We start from the raw sequence: 26,096 nt of genomic DNA, 5'->3' as shown, positions 1-26,096 counted from the left end.
ATAGGAAATGACTCGGTCAATAAAAAATTCTTTGTCATTCCGTATATAGATGGGATCTCAGAAATGATTGTTTCCTCGGTAAAAAATATAAATTGTATGGTAGGGTATAGATGTCTCAACAAACTGGATAATATTATTAAAGCGCAGAAAGATAAAACTAAACATCCATGCAATTCGAATGTGGTTTATAAGATCAGTTGCAATAATTGTAATGCATCTTATGTAGGCCAAACAAAGAGGCAATTGCAGACGCGAATGAAAGAACATAAAAATAATATTAGATTGGACTCAACGAAACATTCAGTAATTTCTGAACACATAATAAATGAACATCATACTTTTAATTGGGACAATGTTAAGATCATGGACAACGAAAATAATTATTATAAAAGACTCATTTCTGAGATGCTACATATCAAGGAACAAAAAAATGGACTAAATTTAAACAAAGATACTGAGTTACTTAGCGAGTCGTATTTTGATATTTTGGATATATTAGCGAACAAGAAATAATAATAGGACAAATAGGACATTAACGAGTAAAACATAGATATTAGATCATATATAAACACGCACGCTCTCCGATCAAGTAGAGTTTAAAATGAGCTGTCTTTCTGTATTGTTGGTTTGTTATGTGTCATCCTTAATAACTGTTAATAAGTAGCAAAATTGTCAAGAAGAACGATGATAGGTAAGCATACTACCAATTGTGGGGGATACATATTATAATTTGGACATACGTTGATCGGTAATTTTTTATTAATCGCAGCGCCTACGGAACGGGTTAATTTCTCGCATATTAACGATGAAACTATCCGAGATCTGAACAAAATCAGGGATCATATCGAGGCGAACATTGTTTGGACAGGACGGATTGAAACACGCGTTAATAGCTCAAAAACTCTTGATTCTGAATAACTATAATTAAATTTCGATATTATGTGAATTGTAAGAATTTATATTTCAATAATTATACTGAAGAAGACCGCGTGCGGTCGAAACGTTTATAGAATGATTGTAATTTGCGTTAGTTTTAATATAATGACTGTAGTTTTATAATTTATACATGTAATAAATGGTAGTTGACTGAACATCTCGAATATTCAGCTCGATAAGTTGGCCTTATATTTATCACTTTAATTTCAAAATTTTTTGCAAAAAATCATTTTCTTAGAGATTTTTCAATAATTTTTTTTATTATAACAAATATAATTTTACTTAAATCAGGTAGAAGTTAGGGTTAAGTTTAATAGAATTTTTGGCTTTCTCTTCTTCCCTCTTTTCTCTCTCTCTCTCTCTCTCTCTCTCTCTCTCTCTCTCTCTCTCTCTCTTTCTCTCTCTCTCTTTCTTTTCGCTGACCTGTATAGTTTTCTCGAATTCTCGATCAACGGGTCCAAAGGCGATTAACCAAAATGGGAGTAAAAGGTCGCCGATCCGGTCCGGCGTCTTGACATCCTTTCTTTTTTTTTCTCGTACGCGCGCGGCAACATCTCGGCCACGGAAGTAAAGAGAACGAGTTTCCCCCGGTTTGTGCGGTCTCGTCACAAACTCCGACTCCGGAAATATCGCGAAGGATAATTTCGAATTTACGTACGCACGAGCGGAACGCGGTTGACCGATCTTCTTCGGTATTGACGCTTTAGCATAAAAAGATTACTACGGAAACATTTCTCCGATCCTTTCCCCTTTTATTTAATCGCGAACGTTAGAGTAAACGCATCTCTCGTAAAGAGCGACGTAGTACATAGTACAAGTGTGTGATGTGTATACAAGTGTATTGTGTTAAGACACTGCTATTTTCTCTTTATTAGCTTAGTGAACGATCACACACCGTCTCCTCTCTTTTTCCACATCTGTACCGTAAACTCATTGAGCGCTTCCTCTTTTCTTTTTTCTCGGGCGTAGATCTAGATTCACCGAGGTAAATCGTCTGTTTAAGTAGCGATTAGTAGCTGGAGAACACGAATGCATTTATTCAATAACCTCGAAGAAACTTCGACGAGATTCTGAGAGTACTTACAGCAAGCGTTAAAGAGTTTCATGTAAACGAATAAATGTATAAATCAACTTTCAATATGTTATTGAATGTATCAACGTTATCAGTGTTGTGCTTATTATTAGATGATTTCAAAATTAGTTAGATAAAGATGAGATAAAAATATGTAAATTTATCTTATTGTTAAATAAAATAAAGATGATTTTGTTTTAAATACATCTAGATAAAAGATAAAATTGTATGACAATTCAGCTAGATAATACTTCCAGATAATATTATTTTAAGACCGCTTATGTATAAATATAAACACAGTTATAAAAAAATGTGAATTATAAAAGGGATATAAAAATATATTCCGAATTTTATTTATAAGCTTGTATCGCTTACTCATTTATTGCTTAAATTATATTGCTGAAGTATTTTTATGTAACCGTAAATCAAATTATCCGAACATTATTTTAGATAGATTTAATAGAGGTAACACTTTTTATTTAAAATGCAGATATAAAAATAAAATGACGTCAAAACTTTATCTAAATAATCATCTATATAATTTTATTTAGATAACAATAAACACTGAACATTCTATAGTCAAATATAGTTTTCTCATATATGTACAATAATTACGTATATCATAATACATCATATGCTGCAACTGTATTGCCATATTCTCAATATTAAGAAGAAACACTATATAATCACGTAATAATTGAAGATTGTCTCTCTAAATTAATAAAAATTAATTGCGGCTACTTATATGGTACATGGGATATAAAACGAGATTGTTTCTTCACATGCAACAGCACGACGGAGTTAAATTGCGAGGAAATTAGGTTGTTCCACAGCATAGATATAAAATTAGAATGTGGAAAGAATAGCACATATTTTCCGCTGGTAAAATCTAAATTACGCTTTTTCACGATTGGTTTTTTATCATATTATAATATAAAAAAACAGTGCTATAATAAGCATTACAAGAGTAATAGAGAAAGTTTTAATAAAAAAACCAACTATATATAAGTTACTGCAACATCTTTTATATCACTTTTTCCTCTTCAAAAATAGAAACAGTCATTGATTAAATATCTTAAAAGTAAGTTCAAATTTGTGTGTTTTTGCATGGTTTCGAATTTTCTTCGAAGAATAGTATATTGTGTATCAAGTGCAAAAAGCTCGCCTTCGGCTCGTGCGTCCATCCCCCGCACTCGTGACCAATTGTCAATCCGCACGTGATACACATATTATTTTGTATTACAAGTGCAGGCAAAGTGGCTTTGTGCGCGTTTTCTGTGCGCAAGGTCGCCGATCGCACGCCGCGATCTTGCGGCGGCACGGTGCGGGAATAGCCGTAGGCAATGGCTTTAAACGCGGCTTATTCACTCACCGCGTCGCCGCTAGATGGCGGCGTGGGAAATCGGCCGCTTTCCGCACAGAAAACACGCACACAAAGTGCCACTTTGCCTGCACGTGTAATACAAAAGTATTTTCCAGTAGACTCAAACTTAGATGAGATAAATTCATACTTTTTATAAGTATTTCAAATAATTAAGAGTAGTACTTTCAACTACATTAGAACTGGAAAATATATGTTTTGAATCTTTTATGAGTACTCTCTTAAGAGAAATTTTTATTGTATATATGTGTAGCAAGTTTATTTTAGAATTCTAGTACTACTTGTAAAAGATTCGATTCTTTACGAAAAAAAGTATTCGTAAGTACTATTTTGAACTTTGTAAATATTTAATCTAAAATTCGAATGTAATTATTCTAAATTCGATTACTTCACCAGTACAATATGAAATATTATTTCTTACGTCTTATTCGAATTCTAAAAACTGAAACTTGATTATTGGATTCAACTCGGATTTTTAAGTACATATTAAACTCTCATCTTTAATTGGAATCTCTCTTATCAAAATGTAAGATGTCAAATTACAAGTTATAAATATTTACAGATAGGGTTCTGCACTCTTCACCCTCTATCTAATTTTATCTCAATCTTACAAAATAATGAGATAAGAAAGTTTCCCACTGGATTTGCCTTAAAAAGATCTGTGGGAAAAATTGCTAACGGAATTATCAGGTTTTGCATCTTTCTCTTTCTCTGCAAAAAAATTTTATCAGCAACCATCCATATATACGCGAGATCTCGCAGACATAATACTGACGCCAATTTTGGCGTAATAGAGCGCTACAGACAGAGAGCATAGGGATTCGAGAGAGGAGTCGTTCTTGTTCCAGCGGGCAAAGATCAACGATCGGGAGATGCGCATCGGGGATGATTTTTTGCGGCCATCAATGTAGCCGCGGCAACACGTCTTACGTCGTGAATGACGCAAATAAAGGCCCCTACGCCTACGCTGAGCGACGGTGCCTCTGGCATCGAGCGTGCAAGTTCCGGACGGTGTGGCTTCTCTCGTTCGTCAATTAAACTTGCATCTGTATCAGTCACGAGACTCCACCGATTGTTAGTTGATGTCCTTCGGCGTTGCGCGGTCGTGCACCATTGCGTACGTGCATGACCGCGTTAATGACCGATGATAAATTATCGACCATAATTGTATACTCGCCATTGAGCAATTTTCAATTTGATTGCGATGTATCGCAATCGATTCAAGGAAACAAAATCCCGTATTGGAAATAGCAATAGCCTTACTGTTTTTCCATAAAAACGTTATAAAATTCATTATTTGAAAGAATATGAAATATACTCTAATGGAAAAAATATAAAATATTCCAAAAAAGTGTGCGCCAAATTAGGAACTTGATTACTTTGTTAAACAACAGCTTTAAGATACGTGCAGGATTTGCGGAGAGGAAATGTTCAACATAAAAATTTTGACTTTATCGACGATGGTGCACAGTTAACGAGTAGATCGAGAATTAATTATAACACCCATATGTTGCATGCACCCATGACTTGAGTTTCTATTATACGGAACTCGATTTTACAAGAGTCAGAGGGAGGAAGGGAGAGGGAAGAAACACAATGCCGATAGAAACCGTTACATGGAGTTATCGCGAACCAATCTTTTGTGCATAACTCATCGGCATTGTGCGCGAGTTGCATCTACGGTGCTCTCGCCATCAATCGAATGTCTGCTTCGCGCAAAAACATTAGATCTTTCTCGAGTAGAGAAAAAATATCGAGACTCTACCGGGACCCGACCCTAAGGATCTTCCTTTCAGTAGGCAACCATTCTGTCACTAAACCACTCATCGGTCTCTTAGAACGTATATAAATGGAAAAGGAATTGACGAGTCTGTGCCCAAACATTGATGTGATAGAGAAACATAGTAACTTTCAATCATTCATAATGCATCGATCATCTTTGCTATGATCTGTCCATCGTTAGCACCATCACACACAAATTGACATAGCTGCATATACATAACATAAGACTGTCTGAACCAATGAGCATCGAACATAAAGTTGCCATATTGATTTACATAATATACTCATTGGTCTAGAGAGTCTTATATTATGCATATGCAGCTATGTCTATTTGTGTGCGATGACCCTTACTGTTGAAAAAATTGTTACGTCAACTCTTCGCTTATCAAATTAATAATAGGTAACCATGAATATTTGTGTCTTATAACCTGACAAGACAAGTTGAGGACACATTAGTAGTCACTACTCGGTGATGCTGGGAAAAATAAAAGGTAACCATGACAATAATATCTACGTACACGTATTGCGGGCGATATCATTATATATTTTTCTTTTTTGTACTGACATTGGACACAGACTCGTTCCACGGAAATAGGTACAATTTCTCTTCTATTTATATAAGTAATAATTGCCCCATATTCTTTGCTGTATTATTCTCTCTATTCGATTACATATTCTGTACAGATAGACTTTCTTCTTTTATCGTAAAATATTGCAATAAAAGAAATTCGAAAGAGTAAAAGAAGTGTTAAGAGAGAAAAAGAGAGAACCGGCGATATACACCATCGATAATCAGTCCACTGGGCAGCGTTGCGTGAGGTCATCGAAGAAGGTGGCCGGGGCATTGTCAGTCCGATCACGAAGCGACCTCGCATCTTTCCTGGCGATTGCAAGGGATGCTGTTCTCGCGAGCGCGCACGCTTTTATCTCCCCGTACAATCTCTCGATTCTGAATGCCCGTTCTTGCTACATTTTCCTTACGAACGTTCCGTTTCGTGTGCGTTGAGTTTTGATTTTCAGATTTTAGACGGAATGTTAAAAGGAGTATACCAAATTGGGAAAATTGTATGATACAAAACCAATCTTCATGAAACTTGACACAGACATATGAGGTAAAATATGAAGAAATCTAATCAAAATCGAACGACTAAATGAGTTCCTGGTCAAAAATCAGAAAATGGATTCGCTGGGTCATATAGCAACAGTGCTTATTTGTCACTCATATAATCTCATTTTGGCAATAGAATAATGTTGTTCGTGAATAATTCACTAAATAATCGTTGGCAATTGGCATACTGAATGTTTAAGAGTGCGGCAGTCTTCGGTTATCATCATCGATACATTACACTGTTTCCCACTATCAATCTTTTGTTGCATCAAAAAGTTTTTTCCAGACCTACTTAATTTTCAAAGTAAATATATATATATATATATATATATATATCGGCCAAGCGAGCCAATGCGATGTTACTGCGAAAAATAAAGCATTTATATTCTTAACTTTGATCTATTCAATTTTGATTAGATTTCTTCATATTTTACCTTATACTATGTCTGTGTAAAGATTCATGACGATTGATTTGTACCACAAAATTTTCCCAACTTGGTATACTTCTTTCTTTTTGTTGATCATCCGTGACCGTACCAGGATATTATGTACGAAGGTTAGTCCAAAAGTAACATTACGTCTAAAAATGGGACATAAGACGTCTTAAAGATATCTTAAAAACATATTAGACATTTTTTAATATGGCTAGATAACACAAGCGCACGCTATTGATTTTATATGCTTTGATTTAGATGTGTATGAAGTTAGCCCCCATTTTTAATTTTTAATGTTTTTATAGTTGTTCCAGATTGTTCTATGTTTATTCTACATTCTAGAGTTATAAGGCTAAAACCCAAAAAACAAGAGAAAAAACGCAAAAAATAAGGATTTTTTGTAGCGGCCGCCATTTTTTGAAAAATCCAATTTTTTGTTGTTCTGGATTGTTCTAGTTGTTCTAAACATTGTTCCAAAGTACGAATTCTCCGAAAGATGTATTTACAAGGATATAGGAAAAAATGTTTTTTTAGTGGCCCCCCATTTTTTGAAAAATCCAATTTTTTGGTTGTTCTGGATTGTTCTAATTGTTCTAAACATTGTTCCAAAGTATTAGTTTGATTGGTCAAAAAGTTTGGAAGATATTTAAAAAAAACAAAAAATAAAAAAAATCGATTTTTGCCATTAATTCAGAAACAAAATAACTTACAGTATTGTCGATTTAAATTATATTTATAATCGTGTAGCACAACTCAGAACAAAAATTTGGAGACCAGTACACCAATATTAGGCCCATTTTACTATTGATCGGAAAATTTTATTTCTCGATTTCATTGGGTAAAAGACTTGTTCCAGGCTTCTCACTTGAGAATTGAAATGTTTTCGACTAGAACAACTCAGAACAAAATTATTAGATGAGGACAACAATATAACGCCTACTTTACTCTTGATTGGAAAATTTTATTTCTCGATTTCTTTGGGTAAAAGACTTTTTCCAGGTTTCTCGCTTGAGAATTGAAGTGTTCTCGACTAGAACAACTCAGAATAAAATATTATGACGAGAACAACAATATAAGGCTCACTTTACTCTTAGTCAAAAAATATTATTTTTCGATTTTAATGAGTTAAAGAATTGTTTCAGGCTTCCCGCTTTAGAATTACAGTATTCTCGGTTAGAACAATTCAGAACAAAAATTTAGAGACCAAAACACTAATATTAGACTTACTCTTGATCGAAAAATATTTTTTTTCCATTTTAATGGGTTAAAGAGTTGTTCCAGGCTTCCCACTTTAGAATTACAGTATTTTCGATTAGAACAACTTAAAACAAAAATTTAGAGACCAGAACACCAATATTAAACCTACTTTACTATTGATCGAAAAATTTTTTTTTTTCAATTTTAATGGGTTAAAAAGTTGTTCCATGTTTTTTGCTTTAAAACTATCATTTTCTCGAACTAGAACAATCGAGAGTAAAATTTGTAATACCAGAACAAAAAAAAATATTTTTTGATTAAGAGTAAAGTAGGTCTAATATTGGTGTTTTGGTCTCTAAATTTTTGTTCTGAGTTGTTCTAATCGAGAATACTGTAATTCTAAAGCAAGAAGTCTGGAACAAATCTTTAACCCATTAAAATTGAAAAAAATGTTCTTCGATCAAGAGTAAAGTAGGTCTAATATTGATGTTTTTGTCGTAATAATTTTGTTCTGTGTTGTTTTAGTCAAGGACACTTCAGTTCTCAAGTGAAAAGCCTGGGACAAGTTTTTTACACGAGAAAATAAAAAAATTAATTTTCCAATCAAGAGTAAAGTAGGCGTTATATTGTTGTTCTCATCTAATAATTTTGTTCTGAGTTGTTCTAGTCGAGAACACTTTAATTCTCAAGTGAGAAGCCTGGAACAAGTCTTTTACCAAATGAAATCAAGAAATAAAATTTTCCGATCAAGAGTAAAGTGGGTCTAATATTGGTGTACTAGCCTCCAAATTTTTGTTCTGAGTTGTGCTACACGATAATAAACATTATCTAAATCGACAATCCTGTAAGTTATTTTGTTTCTGAATTAATGGCAAAAATCGATTTTTTTTATTTTTCGTTTTTATTAAATATCTTCTAAACTTTTTGACCAATTAAACTAATATTTTGGAACAATGTTTAGAACAATTAGAACAATACAGAACAACCAAAAAATTGGATTTTTCAAAAAAGGGGATCCACTAAAAAACCATTTTTTGCTATATCTTTGTAAATACATCTTTCGGAGAATTTGTACTTTGGAACAATGTTTAGAACAACTAGAACAATCCAGAACAACAAAAAATTGGATTTTTCAAAAAATAGAGGCCGCAATAAAAAACCGTTTTTTTGCGTTTTTCCTCTTGTTTTTTGGGTTTTAGGCTTATAACTCTGGAACAATGTAGAACAAACATAGAACAATCTGGAATAACTATAAAAACATTAAAAATTATAAAAGGGGGGCTAACTTCATACACACTTGATTTAGTATTATGTTGGACAAATTATTAACCTTCGCGATGACAACCGCTCAATGGAACGAATATAACACGAATATAACACAGCACGAATCGAGACAACCAATCAACATCGTGGAAAAGCGGCAACAATACATGCGAGAATCAACTTTACATGTCTTTTTTAGAAAAGGAAGAAAGGGAAAGGGATGTTTAAAACACAAATTAATGACGCCTTTAAGACGTCTTATGTGCCGATTTTAGACATTTTGTTTTCTGGGAAGTTTCCCCATTTTTTTCTCTGACAAGCAGGTTTCTGGGGCGTTAAAAACTTTTGTTTGAATATGCTGAAAACATTTTGATGCGGAAGAAACGAATAATAAAATAACACGTTGCGTTATGTACGTATTGTTATGTATGTATGTGTGCGTTCAAATTTGGACGCGTCAAACCGTTAAACCATGCGAATTAATCCGGGATCACACGTAAGAATCAGATTAGTCACATCGATCGAAAACGAAGTGTATATACCAGGATGGTCTGCTTGCCGGCTTTGTACGAAACAAGATCTCATTTCTAGTTGACTGGACCAGAGCAAAAATATGGAGAGAAATAGAGAGAAAGAGGGAGAGACGCTCATCGCACATAGCGCGCGCTGGACTTGGACTTTTTTCTCTTTCCTCTCTCGCGTTCGTTCCGCGCGCATGAGAGGAGATGCTCTTCTCTCGGAAAGAGCGGCAAACTTTCTAGAGATGATCGCCTACGGGAACCTCGATTCCGGTCTCTTCCGCAGATCGTCGATCTTGGCCGAGTTCCTTGGCGGCGACCTCTTAATCAGCGCGATCGCGCTAATTTATCCGTGATGAGATATCGTTTTGCTCCATGATTCGCATGCAATATTTATCCACGCTTAGAAAAGAATAAACTGACCAAAGTCGTACTTATTTTTGCGGAAAATAAATACGACTCGTTCATATGGGGAGATTTAAGAGACTCAATAAAGAACAATGCTGAAAAAGGGCCAAAATTTGCCTGTAAATGAAATGTATGAAATCGGTATATCTTTGTTTTTGGACCTGCTGAACTCAAAAATGAAGTTTAAAATTGTCCATATAATTTTTGGCTGCTAATCAATCACACATCCTCCGATTTCTTTGATCCGTCTCGAAAATTATAATCTCATAATTAAATCGTTAGTTTCCTCATTATGCGTGCGTTAATTATCGCACGTACATATAAAAAACTCTAGTAAGAATGTAATATGAATGTTATATAGGGACCGCGATGTAATTACAAAGTTAATTACGCGTACCAAAGTGTACGCACTCTTGAGAGCTGGATTAGCCGAACTTATCCATCAACGTTCGCACAGGCAACGTTCCGAGCCGACAGTCCCAGCGCGGTTCTGGCTTTAGATAACTCTGACGTTGTTCCGTACACACGCGTGTAACGGATCGTGCCGACTTTGTTACGGTATTTCCGGCGTCAGCTTTGTACGTCGCAACAAATTCCGTCGCGTGTCGGGAAAACACGCGATAGAGATCTGCACGCGTGTCACGTGGACAACGAATTGCCGAATACACATTTGCGGAATACGCGAACCTCGCGAAGTACTCTAAATCCATGAATCATAAAAACCAGAGATAAGTTCAAGAATCAACAAAAACGTCACATTTCTTTATCTCGTGATATTTGATGCACTGAAAAAAAATTATATTCTTATTTTATAAATTTCTCTTCTTATTTTTAGAATAATCTTGTTCTAAAATAAGCGCCAAAAAGGATTCTCTTATTTTAAGAAAGTAATCCTTTCAAGATTGGTATTCCTAATTTATAAAAATGTAAATTAGTAAAGTACATTATTTATTACAGAAGCAAAGAAAGCTTAGATATAGTAAATAGACTAGGCATGAAAACACGAGACTGAATCCTGAATTACATAAATTAGTTTACACGTTACTTACGCGTGAACACTTTTTTCTTTTTTTCGAACTAATGATTAAACTTCATTCATTCTTCTAACAAATTAAAACCATTCAATGACATATACTGCACTGCACTGTAAATTGCAACATTATATAATCATGCGACTATACATCGCAGAGCGATGGGACCGGTTGGGGAGGAAGGGGGGTACCCTTAGCTTTCCAACGGTAGGTCGCTCAATTGTTTCCATGCGCTTGGAGGGTTAGGACGGCTTATTCTGTGAACCTCTGCTTAGTGGTCGCGTCGAACTTGTGATGGAGAGAACGATAGAGCAACGCTATGCGATAAAGTTTGTTATTACGGCCTACCTGACCCGGATCGGTGTGGCAACGGTGCCGCAGCCGCCCTACAGTCCCGACTTGGCCCCGGCGGACTTTTTTTTATTTCCTCGGCTGAAAAGGGAGCTCAAAGGACAACAGCTCGAGTCGGTTGACAACGTACAAGCTACTTCGACGGCCTCCCTGAACAGCATCCCAGTCAAGGAGTTCCAGAAATCTTATGACGCATGGAAATCGCGTTGGCAAAAATGTATTGACGCAGAAGGGTCATACTTCGAACAATTTTAAGTTGTTTTACCTATGCGATCAATAAATTCTTTTTTAACGTTGCTGTATTATGATCAGAACACCAAATAAACAGTCTGCAAAAAAAAACCTGCGATTGTTTATTATTAACAAAGAATATATTCTTAGTTTTAAAGAATGGGTGTCATTTTGGATATTTCTGATGAGTTAAATGCTTACTTACGATTACATTTAATAATAACGTTAACATGAACTTTTTATTTTATTATAATTTGGCAACCATTTATTTTTTATTATGGGTATATATATATATATATATATATATATATATATATATAATTTTTTTTTATATTTTGTGAGGATATGTAAAAAGTTTGTATCCAAGTATTTTGTAAATATCTTGTATATACTGGATGTCTCTTAGAATTACTGAATCACCTGGTAATGGCAGATTCTTGGAATTATTTGGATACGAGTTTTCCTCAGCGAAAATGTTGATAATTTTCAAATTATAAGCGATTAAAAATAAAGATTTTTTTCGTAAACTATGCTTCGTGGGAATAAAATATAACACAACTACATTTTTCACTTAATATCAGATAAAGTTTACTTTAATAAAATGTTAATTTAAAGCTTATTGTTAGTTACAAAAATACATGATAGCAAAAATTGAGAGCTTGCGAAAAATAATGACCTCTCTCGACAGAAAATGTCGTCTTCAAATAACCTGAGAAATCTTTTATTAACATATTTTTTTTTTCTTTAAAATTTTTTCGGCAGATTACATATTTTTCTCTTTAAAAATAAAATGAAGACTCATATTTTTATTTTGTTTCAATATCACAAAAAATATTTCTCAGCAAAATCTTGGAAAAGGATTTTGACGAATTTTTTTGGTGAATCTTGTTCCATTACACGAACGTTCTAAAGCAAGGCTATATACACATTTCTGCTATAGAGATCTCCCGTCATTACGTACGCAATTTCCCACGTGGTCATGACGGCGGAGGCAGGAATCTCGGAACGTTCGCTGACTCGCGTGACACGGCTGTCTGTCAAACGTTAAACGAAGTTCGTCGTTCACTTCCGCGCGCGGCAGTGATTTTTCCGAATGACAACACAAATCCATCTGCGGTTTTCTCCGCGCGCGAGTCGAGAAAAAAAATTCACCACGGCCGCGTTTCGCTTAACCGCATTATAGACAAAGTAAAGTCGGCCATTGCTTTTAAAATAAATAAATAAATAAATAAAAAATTTATGATGCATTTTTTGTCGATATATCCTCTTGTACATGTTCTGCTAATTGTAACGCCATTTTAATTAAAATTTAATTACCAGGATATATATTAATCATTATATTAATCTGTATTTTCAGAAGGCGTTCAGACAGATTCCAATCCAAGCCAAGGAATCATTCATTATTCGAGTGTGCAGCGTACTGTTACGGGGAAGGTATAATTAGCACAATTATTATTTCATACGGCAAGGAATTACTTAATAATTTTGTACGTTCTTAATTCAATACATACAGGGAAGAATCATACATGAAATCATCAGTAAACGTGATGATGACGCTTATTTCACTTTACAATTACGGTTAGGGTTAGGTTAAGTCAAGTTAGGTCAAATTAGGTTAGATGGTAATTAAAAACCTATTACTTTCTTTAATGATTCTGTCTATTGTTATGTCTAATTTACGAAAAGCGTATCTTTCTTCTTTTACTTTCCATCTTCGTAAAGCGGAAACGAGACACGTTTCGCTCATACATACATATGTATATACATACGCGCAGTATGTGTAGGCGTTAATTTTTGCGATGCTTCGATCAGATAAATTAGCATGTAGCATGCATCGGAGAAAAGAAGAGAAGGAAAAACACATCGATCGATGTACAACTGTTGATGGCAAAAATATACGCGGAAGATAGATATGCGAGACTAATGTGTGTATGTGTGTGTGTGTGTGTGAGAGAGAGAGAGAGAGAGAGAGAGAGAGAGGGAGGGAGGGAGGGAGGGAGGGAGGGAGGGAGGGAGGGAGGGAGGGAGGGAGGGAGGGAGGGAGGGAGAGAGGGAGCTTATTACTGCGCTGCTGGGTATCAGCAATTCGCGACGCGGGCAATTGTGTGTGCGCCTGTTGTACATCTATCTGCCTACTTGTGCGTCTGTAGTTGCGTTAAAGCGCCTTTACCTTCGTTCGCCTTATGCCATGGAATGACTTGCTAATAACACGAATCGTTATCTAACGAGAGGGAATCGGAAACGTGTTACTGGCGAAACAATATATTCTCCCTTTCGCAAGGGGGAGGAGGAGGGGGGACGATGAAGAAGTCTCTGAATGATGATGGGTCGGCGCCGAAAATAAGCGGTTAAAGTCATCCGGTAAATTATATATCTCTCCGCAACGTTCTTCGCATTTTGATTTCCAACCGCGAGTGTTCCTCGTTTTTCTTCGTGTTCTTTAGAGATTACTTTGACGTATTTGACGAAAAAATTAAATTGATTGATTTTATTGGACTAGATTTAATATTGATCAACACTGATTTTATTATCAATTATATATTAGATCGATTTTAGGGTAACTTTGTGTCACTGATTTTGAATATGGCATTGAATTTCCTAGATTGACTTTAATTTTTGAATTTTTCTAATTTTTGAAATAGTAAAGTGAAAAACATTAAAAAATGTAATGATCAGGCGTAGTTTATTTCTCCCCCAAATCATGTGGAAACTGTCTCAAATCATCTTAAAAGTATATATATATATATATATAAAAGATATTTTGGGGCTATTGAATCCAAAAATGACAACAATTTTGCTAAACAACAATTGGCTCTAGTTTTAGATACTCAAATTACGATTTCATCCCAAATATGATCTGTAGCCATTGACATATGCAGCAAGGTTTGACCTGTCTTTTTGTTTTTTTAACATTGTTTTTATCTCCAACATGATCCTAATGATCTATATAAAAGAAATTCGTATAAATAGCATTTTTCTATGCATTAATTTTGATTATCTGAATTTACTTTGTTTTTTATGTTATTTGATTGAATATAACATTATTAGATATATATATATATATATATATATATATATATATAAAATATCTAATAATGTTATATTCAATCAAATATATATATATATATAAAATATCTAATAATGTTATATTCAATCAAATAACATAAAAAACAAAGTAAATTCAGATAATCAAAATTAATGCATAGAAAAATGCTATTTATACGAATTTCTGTTGACCAGTGTAATTTAACTCTGTCACAATGTATCTAGCATATATGCACAGAAAAAAGACATGCCACCAGTGTAGTTGTCATTTTTGGATTCAATATTCCCAAAATACTTTCAATTTGATCAAACATCTTTGGCAATTAAACAAAGGTTTTTTTCTGTTAACCAGTGTAATTTAATTCTTTCACAGCGTATCTAACATATATGCACATCTAAAGAAAACCTATTTATCTTTTTGATTTGTATGAAACTTGATATGCTATGATTTTTGAGGTTACTGAACTCGAATATAATATCAGAATTTAAAAATGGCGGCTCCGATATAGCAGATAAACATTTGAAAGAATGATTAGATTGTTACAAAAATAAGTTTCTCAAAAATTATTGAGGTCGTTAAATCAAAATATATCTGAATTTTGTTATTCTGACAGATGAAACTTTGCTAAAAAGAATAACGTAAAAATAATAATTTATATAAACTTTATCAAAAATATTATATCAATATTTTAGATCCGCTATTTTGAATTTGAAATTCTGATGTTATTCGGATTGAGCGACTTCAAATACCTCTTGATACAAAAATTATTACGAAAAACTAAGAACTACAAAACTTTTTCTTCACACACTGGTGGCATTTTGCGACACTGCGAAGGGGTTAAAAATTGAGATATAGCACTACAGTATAATTAATTTTTTTTAGTATGAGGAGACACTTGACATCGAGGCCCTCAACAATACGAGAAGGGCCGACCGGCAGGTCTTGTTCTTCAATCGCGTGCCAAAAGTCGGCTCGCAGACCTTCATGGAGCTGCTTAGGAGGCTGTCGATCAGGAACGCGTTTTCGTTCAACAGGGACCGCGTGCAGCGAGTCGAGACTATACGTCTCGCGCCGATCGAACAGGTAACGAACTACCCCCCTCAGGGCGGTCAGAAGGGGGACGGGCAGCCCAATCAATTATCATCAATCGCGGCGATGGCAGCGACGTAGTAATTACCTATCTTAATTTATAATCCCGTCGAGCCCTACATGGTGATAGAAAAGTACAACGATACCTGGACTGATCAAGTGATTCACGCGCTAACGGTTCCGTCCCTTCCTCGTACTTCCTCGTGCTCGCCGCGGGTCTTTCCTTCTTGATAAAATTACGGGGGAGGGAGAGGAGAAATATCGTTTATTTTTCATAGAAACCCGTCACGAAGAGCGATGGAGATAAGAGACGTGGAGCGATTTGCGGACAAGTGTAGCTTGCTATTACGACATTTGGAGAAAATAGAATCCGCGATTTAAAAGCGACAAGCTCAAGTTGGCTAGATTTTTTTTCGAAATAATCTCTTCCTCTATTTACGAGGATCGTTATGACTCGTGTAATAAGGAAAGTAACAAAGAAAGAAGATTTATTATTTTTTTCGCAATCTCTCAAAGTACTTTGAAAGTACTATATAATTTGTATGTAATTTTGAATTAACTTTGTTTTGTATACACACATTTTCAGCTCCATCTTGCTAGGATGGTCAGCAGCTATTCGGAGCCGTCTGTCTACGTAAAGCACGTCTGCTTTACTAACTTCACAGAGTGAGTGCCACAAGATTAGCCTCGGCAATTTAAATGATTGCTACCACTCTCCATTTTCTACTCACTACTTTCCTTGTGTCTCTCCCCGTCGTCAGGTTTCATCTACCAGAGCCGATTTACATCAACATAGTACGCGATCCCGTCGAGAGGGTCATATCCTGGTATTATTATGTAAGAGCGCCGTGGTATTACGTGGAGAGGAAACAGATCTTCCCGGATCTGCCGCTGCCCGATCCCAATTGGCTTAAGAAGGACTTCGAGTCTTGCGTTCTTAAAGGCGATCGGGAGTGCAGATATCTGGAGGGCGAAGTCCACGAAGGTATCGGCGATCATCGCAGGCAAACGCTCTTCTTTTGCGGACACAGCGAGAAGTGCACGTAAGACAAATGTTATTTGCAAAATTTGTAGAAAGTTATTTTTCCAAGTAAAATTAAGTAATCAAATGAAGGGGATACCTCAGCTAACTACAAACTCCAAATAGTAGCACCCTCATTTTGGAATTAAAAATATCGGTAATTACCGACCGATTTTTGTCGAAAATAATTACTGATATTACTGATAGAATAATTACTGATATTTTGAACTTCACATTATAAATCATCCAGATCAAACATGTATTAGAAATCCATGTATATATGGCACACATGGAGTCACCTTTTGCTACGTTTAATACTATTATAGATTTTAACGTAAATATGTATTGCTGTTTTTCACTCTATTATACCTACAACGCACGCACACATACATACAAATTGTAATAAAAACTATATACTTTTATATTAGACTTCTAATCAAGATTTAGAGGATAATAGTGTTTTCTTTCATGTATCTTAATCTCGTCAGAGATCTTGTGTTTATATTCATACAAAATATATATTTTTTTATATAAAGCACCTAATATGATGAGTTCACAGCTCGTCTGACATTCGAGGCGTCAAATAGAGACAAAAAGTAGATAAGGAAAACTGATTTTGTAATTATTTTTCGTTTTTCATGTAAAAAATTTCGAATTTCCCTGGGATCATTGATGTATGTATTGTAATCGTAGAGAAGCATTTTTAATTCCGTCAAATTAATGCGACAAAATACTAGAAGTACGGAAATAATAATTGCTCGATAAAACAGACAAACGTGAAGGATTCCCTTAAACACATTACGATAATTTTAAATACAAAATTTTTTTAAATATAAATAATTTTTACGACTAATACTGGCTAATAAATATTTAATAATCACCACAACGTTTCAAACCATGGGTTTTGGTCCTTCTCAAGTGTACTACAATAAAGTATTACACTTAAGAAGAACCAACACCTATGGTCGAAACGTTGTGATAATTATTCAATATTTATTAGCCAGTATTGGTTGTAAAAATTATTTATCCTTTTAATTATATATTGACTGGCAACATCAAGAATTTGATTATTTATTTTAAAATATATTATAACATATAATATGTGATATGCAATAATATAATAAATAATAATATAATAATAATAATAATAATAAATAATAATAATAATAATAATAATAATAATAATAATATTTTGATGAATTTGAAAATATATTACTTAATTTTTATAGGATAATATAAAAACATGATATTATTTTAATGTACTTGCCTTTTCAAGTCCTTTCAACACCGTGGGTGCCCTGGAGCGAGCGAAGCTGGCGGTAGAGAAGCACTATGCGGTAGTTGGCGTCTTGGAGGACATGAACACGACTCTCACGGTGCTGGAAAACTACATACCACGATTTTTCCAGGGAGCTACTAATGTTTACTACGGTGAGTAATCGATCAATTATTTTAATTGAGTGTCAATTAATGAGTATAGCTACGTTTGATATTATTTTACGAGTACATGATTAGTGAGATACGCTGATAAAAAGTTTAAAATATTTTATATATGTATGCAATAATAATTAATACTTATTTATACTAATAATTATTGTATAATAGTTTCCCAGTAGCAAACTAACGTCATTAAACGTCAAACTGACGTCAGTTTGTTATTTGGGTTATAATTGTTAATAACAATAGTATAACTGTATGTTTATTACTATACATATAATAATAACAAATTATAATTATTGTGAAAATCGCCAGAGTTCAACTTAATAAAAATATAATCAAACAAGAAATATTTTTGTCGGCTCTCAATATTAAATAATAATAACATAAATATGATATTTTTAAATCGGTCAATAGAGCCCAAAGCGCGAAAATTAATTTTTCGGAACTGTATCTCTTGGTACGAGATTACCAAAAGTTAAGTTTTTATAAATTAAATTAAAAAATAGGATAAAACTACCTTTTATATAAAACATCTGAGATGACAAAGAAGGTGATAGCACATATTAAAACTTGAGAATCGTCAAGTGTAGATATTTTATATATAGTCTTAGCACTTATTTTTAGAGAGTGTCACCGATGGAAGTACATAGACGACTGAGTTAAAAACTAACAAGAAAGAAGAAATGTTTAAACGACCTTTATTATTTTGTCATATATCGGGTTCAAGTTTTCTGTGTCTCTCTGTAAATTAATTGTGTTTCATACTTTTTTATGAAAAACATTTCTGAGATTTCTCTTTTTCTTGTGTGCTTTTCACAATATAGAATACTTGAATTTGTCCATTTGAATTCATTTCTATGTTTGCTAATGACTGTCCATTTATTCGAATGCAATTTAATATTATTCACGTGTTCTTTAATACGTGTGGCTACTTGTCTTTTCGTCTGTCCAATATATGTAGCGTTGCAGTCATTGCAGTCCAATTTATAAACAACTTAGGTTTTATTTGTCTTACATATTTTGTCTTTCCCTAATTTGATAATTATGTTGAGTTTTTTCGGAATAGTATGTATAGTTGTTAAACCTGTCCTTTTCTTAAGCACGTTATTTTTATTCATTAATCTTTCGATATATGGTAAAAAAAATGCAAGAAGACATGTCAAACTCGCAACTCTCATTATTATCGTTGTTATTATCATTATTCTTTCTGCGTAATAGATTTTTAATCTTTGGTTTACAAATTTGTTAGCAAGTCTTGGCGGAAAACAATTAATCGTTAAACTTTCTTTAACTCTCTTTATATCCTTTTTATGAAAACACTCGTTTGAAAGTAAAATCGCGTGATCTACTAACAAAAGTTATTAATCGTATTAATTTTGTATTTGAATGGATGGTTAGAAAAAAAGTTCAGTATCTTCCATGTCGGTTTCTGATACCAATTAGTTAGAAGTCTCCTATTCGACCTGATGACAGTGGTGTCCAAAAAATTGATAGAGCTGTTAGCTTCAATTTCATGGGTGAATTTTAGACGTTGGTTATAATTATTAAAGGTTGTTAGAATTACATAAATTTTTGTACGAGGGACGATTGCAAAAATATCATCCACATATCTGTAATATACCGGAACTTCAAAATCCAACGAGTTTAAGCAGTGTGTTTCAAGATTATCCGTAATAATGTCTGCTAGTAAAGGCGATGACGGAGATCCTATAGGACTTCCGAACACTTGCTCATAGTACTGACCATCAAAACTAAGCATAGTAGAATCCAAGATTGTTTCAATCATATGGAGAAATTGTGGTAGGTTAAATGTTGTTTCAATGGTTATATCGTCCCAACGTTTAGTGATTGCGCTTATAACTAAATCTTTCGGCATATTAATAAAGAGCGATGTAACATCCAGAGAGATTAGTAACTCATTATCACTAATCTTTCGGTTATTTATACTACGATATTAGCAAAGTCCAACCATCTTTAATATGAGATGTTGGTTATAATAATAATAACTATAATGTATAATTATAATTATATATTATATATATATATATATACAATATATATATATATATATATATATATATATAATTATTATATACTCAGGATATTTTAGATTATCCGTCCATCTCTTTCATTTTGGTAATGATTCAAAATTATGAAAAACCGCAAAATACGTTTTTAAAAGAGTAAATTTCTCGAAATAATCAAACACGCTCGCGTATTTTGCATTTTTTCATTATTTTGAGCAGTTTCTAAAATAAAAGAGGTGGACGGGTGATCTGAAACACCTTATATATGTAGTTATTACATATACGGATTGTGCGAAGTCCCTGAACGGTATAATATTTTAGAAAGGATTACAAAAAATGTTTTATACAGAACATATAATGTTTAAAGAACCCATTTAGCTATTTGAACAATTTGACTTTAGATGGTATTACCAAGATCATATCAAGGTCATCTAAAATTTGTGAATGAAACCACTTTTTTTTTATATATAAATCGATTTCTTACAATATTCTGTATACGAAGTTATAAGAATAAAATGATCAGAAAGTGAATAGTTTTCACGGGATATTTTATATGTTAATTTGACATAATCTTACATAAACTATAAAATATCATAAAGTATTGATGATCTTACTTCAATACTTTTATGCACGAAATAATGAGGAATTAATTGATGTAAAGGAAACACATAATCATTTTTAAGAAATAGTAACTTCTAATTGCAAATTACATATTTTTTCTTAAAACAACTATGTGTTTTCTTTAATATATAGTGCTATAATAATTATAATTAATTATAACTACATTGTATTAATATATTTAATTACTAATAACAATAAATAATAGCATAACTACTCATACAGTACACAAAGATTGCATACACATTGCAGCAATCTTTCACTGCAATATTGTAACATTGTAAACACACTGCAAAATGTTGCTGCACCATTGCTGGAATTGCAAAATGATAAAATGTCCGCTTTTAGGAAGATTACAATAAAATATAGCAATATTCTAATGTAATGAATTTGCAATACTGCATATATATTTATTTTGGGTATATAAATGTAATTATTGACGATACATTATAGTTAAATGTCTTTATTTGTTCTTTTGTTAACGTTAATAAAATAACATTGCACATAACATGTTAACGTTAAAATAAAACTATTCTAATTTCTTTTTATATTAGAAAAAAATAAAAATGTTCCTATTATTTATTATATCATTTTGTATAGCTATAATATCATGTGAAATTTTTGAGATAACATATGTAATGCAGTGTGAGACGCAGGCATGTTTTTACTGGAAATGGTTTTGATATTAGCTATTTTTTAACAATAATAAATACGCGATATGCGGTTCAGCTTTAAATATTTAATTAAAATATTTAATTTAAATTTATTATAAAAATTTATTATATATAAAATTTATATTTTGCAATGTTTCCGAAATATTAATATCATGTTGTTACAAGTGTGCTGATATTTTGTGGCTTTATATTTCTGCAATGTCTTTGCAATGTTGCATTGCAAATATAACATTGCAATATTGCTGCAATGTCTTTGTAATGTTGCATTGCAATTTACAACATTGCAACGTTGTTGCAATGTTATTGTAATGATCTGTGTTGTATGGGATATTATTACTACAATTACTACAATTTATATAATAGTAATTTATAGTTATTTAGTTGATATCTTGATATTTGTAAATATATATTATTGTATAATCATAAATTGCTATAATAAAATTATTATTATGTAATTTTAATTATATTTAATGTTGTTCAATTTTTTTCGTGCAGATCAAGTGAATTCGTTCACGAGGATCAATCGGAATTTCTTCAAACCGCCAGTCAGCGAGGAAGTAAAAAACCTGGTGCGCAGCAACTTCACTCGCGAGGTCGAATTTTATCAGTTTTGCAAGCAACGTCTTTACAGACAATATAGCGCTCTCAAGTTGCAGACCAACGTTTTGTGATCGACGAATAACAATTCCTAAAGAAGATTATCCTCCGTCCATTGGTGTGTGCGAGTGTACTTATTAAAAGATAGACGCACGAAAAGCATTACGAAAAAGGACGTATAGTTCAATATAAGTGTATTAATTAGAGTGTTAGTGATTCGCTAAAAATTTACAAAACAAATACGATAGTTAGTCTGGAAGGATATTAATCTATAAGAACTTTATTGCATAACGGACAGTACAGAGACAATATTATTTGTAAAAAAGAAAGACTGTAATAATTTTCGAATTAATTCGGATTTAGGATTATCGAAAATTTGCGGAAAACACTGTGTTTTTAATTAAATTATTGCGATATTATCAAAATCGCAATGTTAAAGGTTATTACGAACTAAAATAAAAAGTTTAGGATGTTATCGAAGATTGAATTATAACTATTCCACAAAGTTAAAAACAAAAAGAGAATATATATATTTGTCTACTCCGATTTACTTAGCGATTACCATTAGTTTGCCCTTACAATTTTGACGAACTTGCGCTGGAAAAGAACAGAATTTTATGACTTAAGGAGAAACGAAACGTCCTTGAGAACTCTGTGGTTTTCGTCTTGTTCTATCGACAAAATGTAAGGTTAGAGAAACTATAAATCTATTGTGCAACCGGAAAGTCGCCCTTTACGCACATGATGGGATTTTAGAAAGGGCTCTCTTTCCACGCACCGGTCACACAAAATATCGTAGCCAACATGTGCGGGTCATAAATCGGCCGATCGTGCGGATTGTCACACTCGGTTTCGCCTCGTGCGCCAAACTTCCGCACTCTCGGCCGATTTACAATCCCCGCACTTGTTAGCTAATATACTATTTATTGATTATACGGATTGTTTTTTACCTTAAATTAGAGCGCTTCGCAATTTGTTAATATTAATACTTTAATTTGTACAGGAAAAAGATTTATCAATCTGTATAGTCTCATATCTAGGTTGCAGAATTATGAAAAAAAGAATAGCCAATAAATAAACTTATAGTTTATCTAACCTCACATTTTGTCGATAAAACAGGACGGAAACCACAGACTTCTCAAAGATGTTTAGGATCCCCTTAATCAAATTACAAAGAGAGAAAAAGAGAAAGATTAAATCTCTATATAATTATTGTGATGATCTAGTACAATTTCAGAGAATATTGATGAAGATGGAAATTTAGCCAGATGCACATTTTTGACTATTATTTTATAACGAAAAGACAAGGAAGAAGACAATTTTGTCAGAAGTAATAATACAATCTGATGTAATTTAGAAAAATCTTTATAGACTTACGTTCAGCGAAGATAAGATGTAATTGTATAATCGAAATACAATTATAAAGGTTATTGAAAGAAGAAGAGAAAGATTAGTGTACATTTAGCATATTAAATGTTTGCAAAGTTTTACAGAAGAAGGAGGACTGGTCGTTTTATATAAAGATTACTGTAGACGCGAATGCAACATGCAATCCAGAAATAGAGACGCTCTCAGCGAATATGCCGTATGGTCTCTGCAACCAGACGTCATGCTATTTTTTTTAAATAGGAATCACGCACGAATTATACGCGATTTCGAGACGCATTTATGATTCTAAATATACATATACAGAATGTCCGATAATAATTGCTCCATTTTCGTATGTAAAACGTAAGTAAAACGAATAGAAGTTCTCTATCAGTTTGCGATCTTTGCAATAATTATTAATGAGAAATTACTCAAAAAAGATCATCCAATCCACGCGAATATATTAAGTACGTGACAAAAAGAAACAAAAAACATTCCACCTTACATCGATGCTAGGCACAATAATTAATTGATTATTATTAATCCCAATTCTTCATCGCTTTGAGTAACTGTGTAAATTTTCAAACAGCCTAGTCAAAATGATGTCATCAATATAACATTGAAACCGTCGTTTGCGTCAAGAAAATAAAATATGAACGAAAAATTGACATCATATGTATAGTAACGTGATGTGATGAAACATTATATAAGAAATGGTAAAAATAGATGTTTAGATGATAATTTTAATGCTTATATGGATGGGAAAAAATCAATGTCATGTTGACATCAAAATGACTATATATATATACATATGTATATATATATAGTCATTTTGATGTCAACATGACATTGATTTTTTCCCATCCATATAAGCATTAAAATTATCATCTAAACATCTATTTTTACCATTTCTTATATAATGTTTCATCACATCACGTTACTATACATATGATGTCAATTTTTCGTTCATATTTTATTTTCTTGACTATATATATATATATATAGTCATTTTGATGTCAACATGACATTGATTTTTTCCCATCCATATATAGCATTAAAATTATCATCTAAACATCTATTTTTACCATTTCTTATATAATGTTTCATCACATCACGTTACTATACATATGATGTCAATTTTTCGTTCATATTTTATTATCTTGACGCAAACGACGGTTTCGATGTTATATTGATGACATCATTTTGACTAGGCTGTTTGAAAATTTACACAGTTACTCAAAGCGATGAAGAATTGGGATTAATAATAATCAATTAATTATTGTGCCTAGCATATATATATATATATATATATATATATATATATATATATATATATTGTAATGAGACAGTTTGTAACTTATCTTATAGAGCACAGCGAATGGATTACAACAATGTTACAATCTTACAAGTTGCAATGTAATATAATATTATTGTAGAGACATTACAGTAACATATACTGTAATATTTTATAAAATCTGAGAAATGTACAGCAACATTTAAAAAATAATATAAAAATGAGGAAATTTACTATAAAGTATCTACGATATTATTTGTTGAAATCTTGTAAATCTGTTTTGTAATTTTTACTTCGTTTACTCAAGCATTTACCCAAGATAAGTAATAGTTTTCTTTGATAAAAGGCTTCTGAATTAGTGCAGCCAGTTCAGCTAAAAAAATAGACCTTTTGTCTCTGCTCACATTGAATGTAATTTAATTTTTTAATCTTCCATTTATTCCATATAGAGATAATTATTTGCATCAAAATGGCAATCAGAATAATCATCATTAAAAAATGTTTTGTCGTCAAATCGCACTTTTTTTGCTACCATTTTGATGTATCTATTTGACATCTTACATTTCATCAATTTGATGACACTAACATTTTGACTAGGTTGTTTTAACTTACTTGGACTTGATCGATCTTTATTTGAAATTAATTTCTCCTTAATTATTGCGAAGGATCACAAAATTAGAGGACTTTCCTACTCAATATAATTTGTTTTATCTGCACATTGATAAGGCGATTATTACAGATATCTTGTATATTTCACAGTAATTGAAATGTAACGTTTTTGCAATGATTTTTCTCGAGTGGACGATGGAAGAACAACGTAAAGACTGATGAAAACCATGGTTTTTTTAATCGCGGAATTACTTACAGATGACAAAGAGAAATTATACAGATGACAAAGAGAAATTATACAGGGTAAGCAGTTAGAATATTAGCGCTTTCCGAAGAGAATAAAATGCATAACACACGTTTGTACTTTCATCGATTATTTGGAATAAAACGCTGCCATTATAAAAATTACCTTTCAAACTTCCTCTCCTATTATCTTACCTTCAACGATCTACTACCAATCTGATTACTTTTTATTGTTTGAGCTGATATTGAGTAGTCGCACCTATTCGTCAATTAACTTAGAAATCTTCGATCTTCGCTGGTCAATATTTTCATAAATGTCAATTTGATTTTATTTCTGTGTCGAAAGAATCTACTATAT

At 32.8% G+C, this 26,096-nt stretch overlaps 1 protein-coding gene across 2 annotated transcripts in view; it reads left to right on the top strand.

The window, feature by feature from the left end:
• pip (heparan sulfate 2-O-sulfotransferase pipe) overlaps nt 1–24,347 on the top strand; it is a 69,303-nt gene extending 44,956 nt beyond the window's left edge. Inside the window, exons 3-8 of one of the 2 annotated variants that reach the window (XM_029309854.2) lie at nt 13,073–13,146; nt 15,641–15,841; nt 16,434–16,513; nt 16,609–16,890; nt 18,145–18,299; nt 22,123–24,347. In XM_029309854.2, the coding sequence (XP_029165687.1) occupies nt 13,073–13,146; nt 15,641–15,841; nt 16,434–16,513; nt 16,609–16,890; nt 18,145–18,299; nt 22,123–22,298 (968 nt within the window). In that variant the 3' untranslated portion in view covers nt 22,299–24,347. Of the gene's footprint in view, nt 1–13,069; nt 13,147–15,640; nt 15,842–16,433; nt 16,514–16,608; nt 16,891–18,144; nt 18,300–22,122 lie in introns of both variants that reach the window. The other variant, XM_029309853.2, reaches the window with a different exon arrangement.
• Nucleotides 24,348–26,096: the final 1,749 nt, after the last annotated feature.

The sequence above is a fragment of the Nylanderia fulva genome, unplaced genomic scaffold, assembly GCF_048542155.1.
Source record: "Nylanderia fulva isolate GAGA-0341 unplaced genomic scaffold, ASM4854215v1 Scaffold125, whole genome shotgun sequence".
Lineage (NCBI taxonomy): Eukaryota > Metazoa > Arthropoda > Insecta > Hymenoptera > Formicidae > Nylanderia > Nylanderia fulva.
This window is presented reverse-complemented; position numbering and strand designations above follow the sequence as displayed.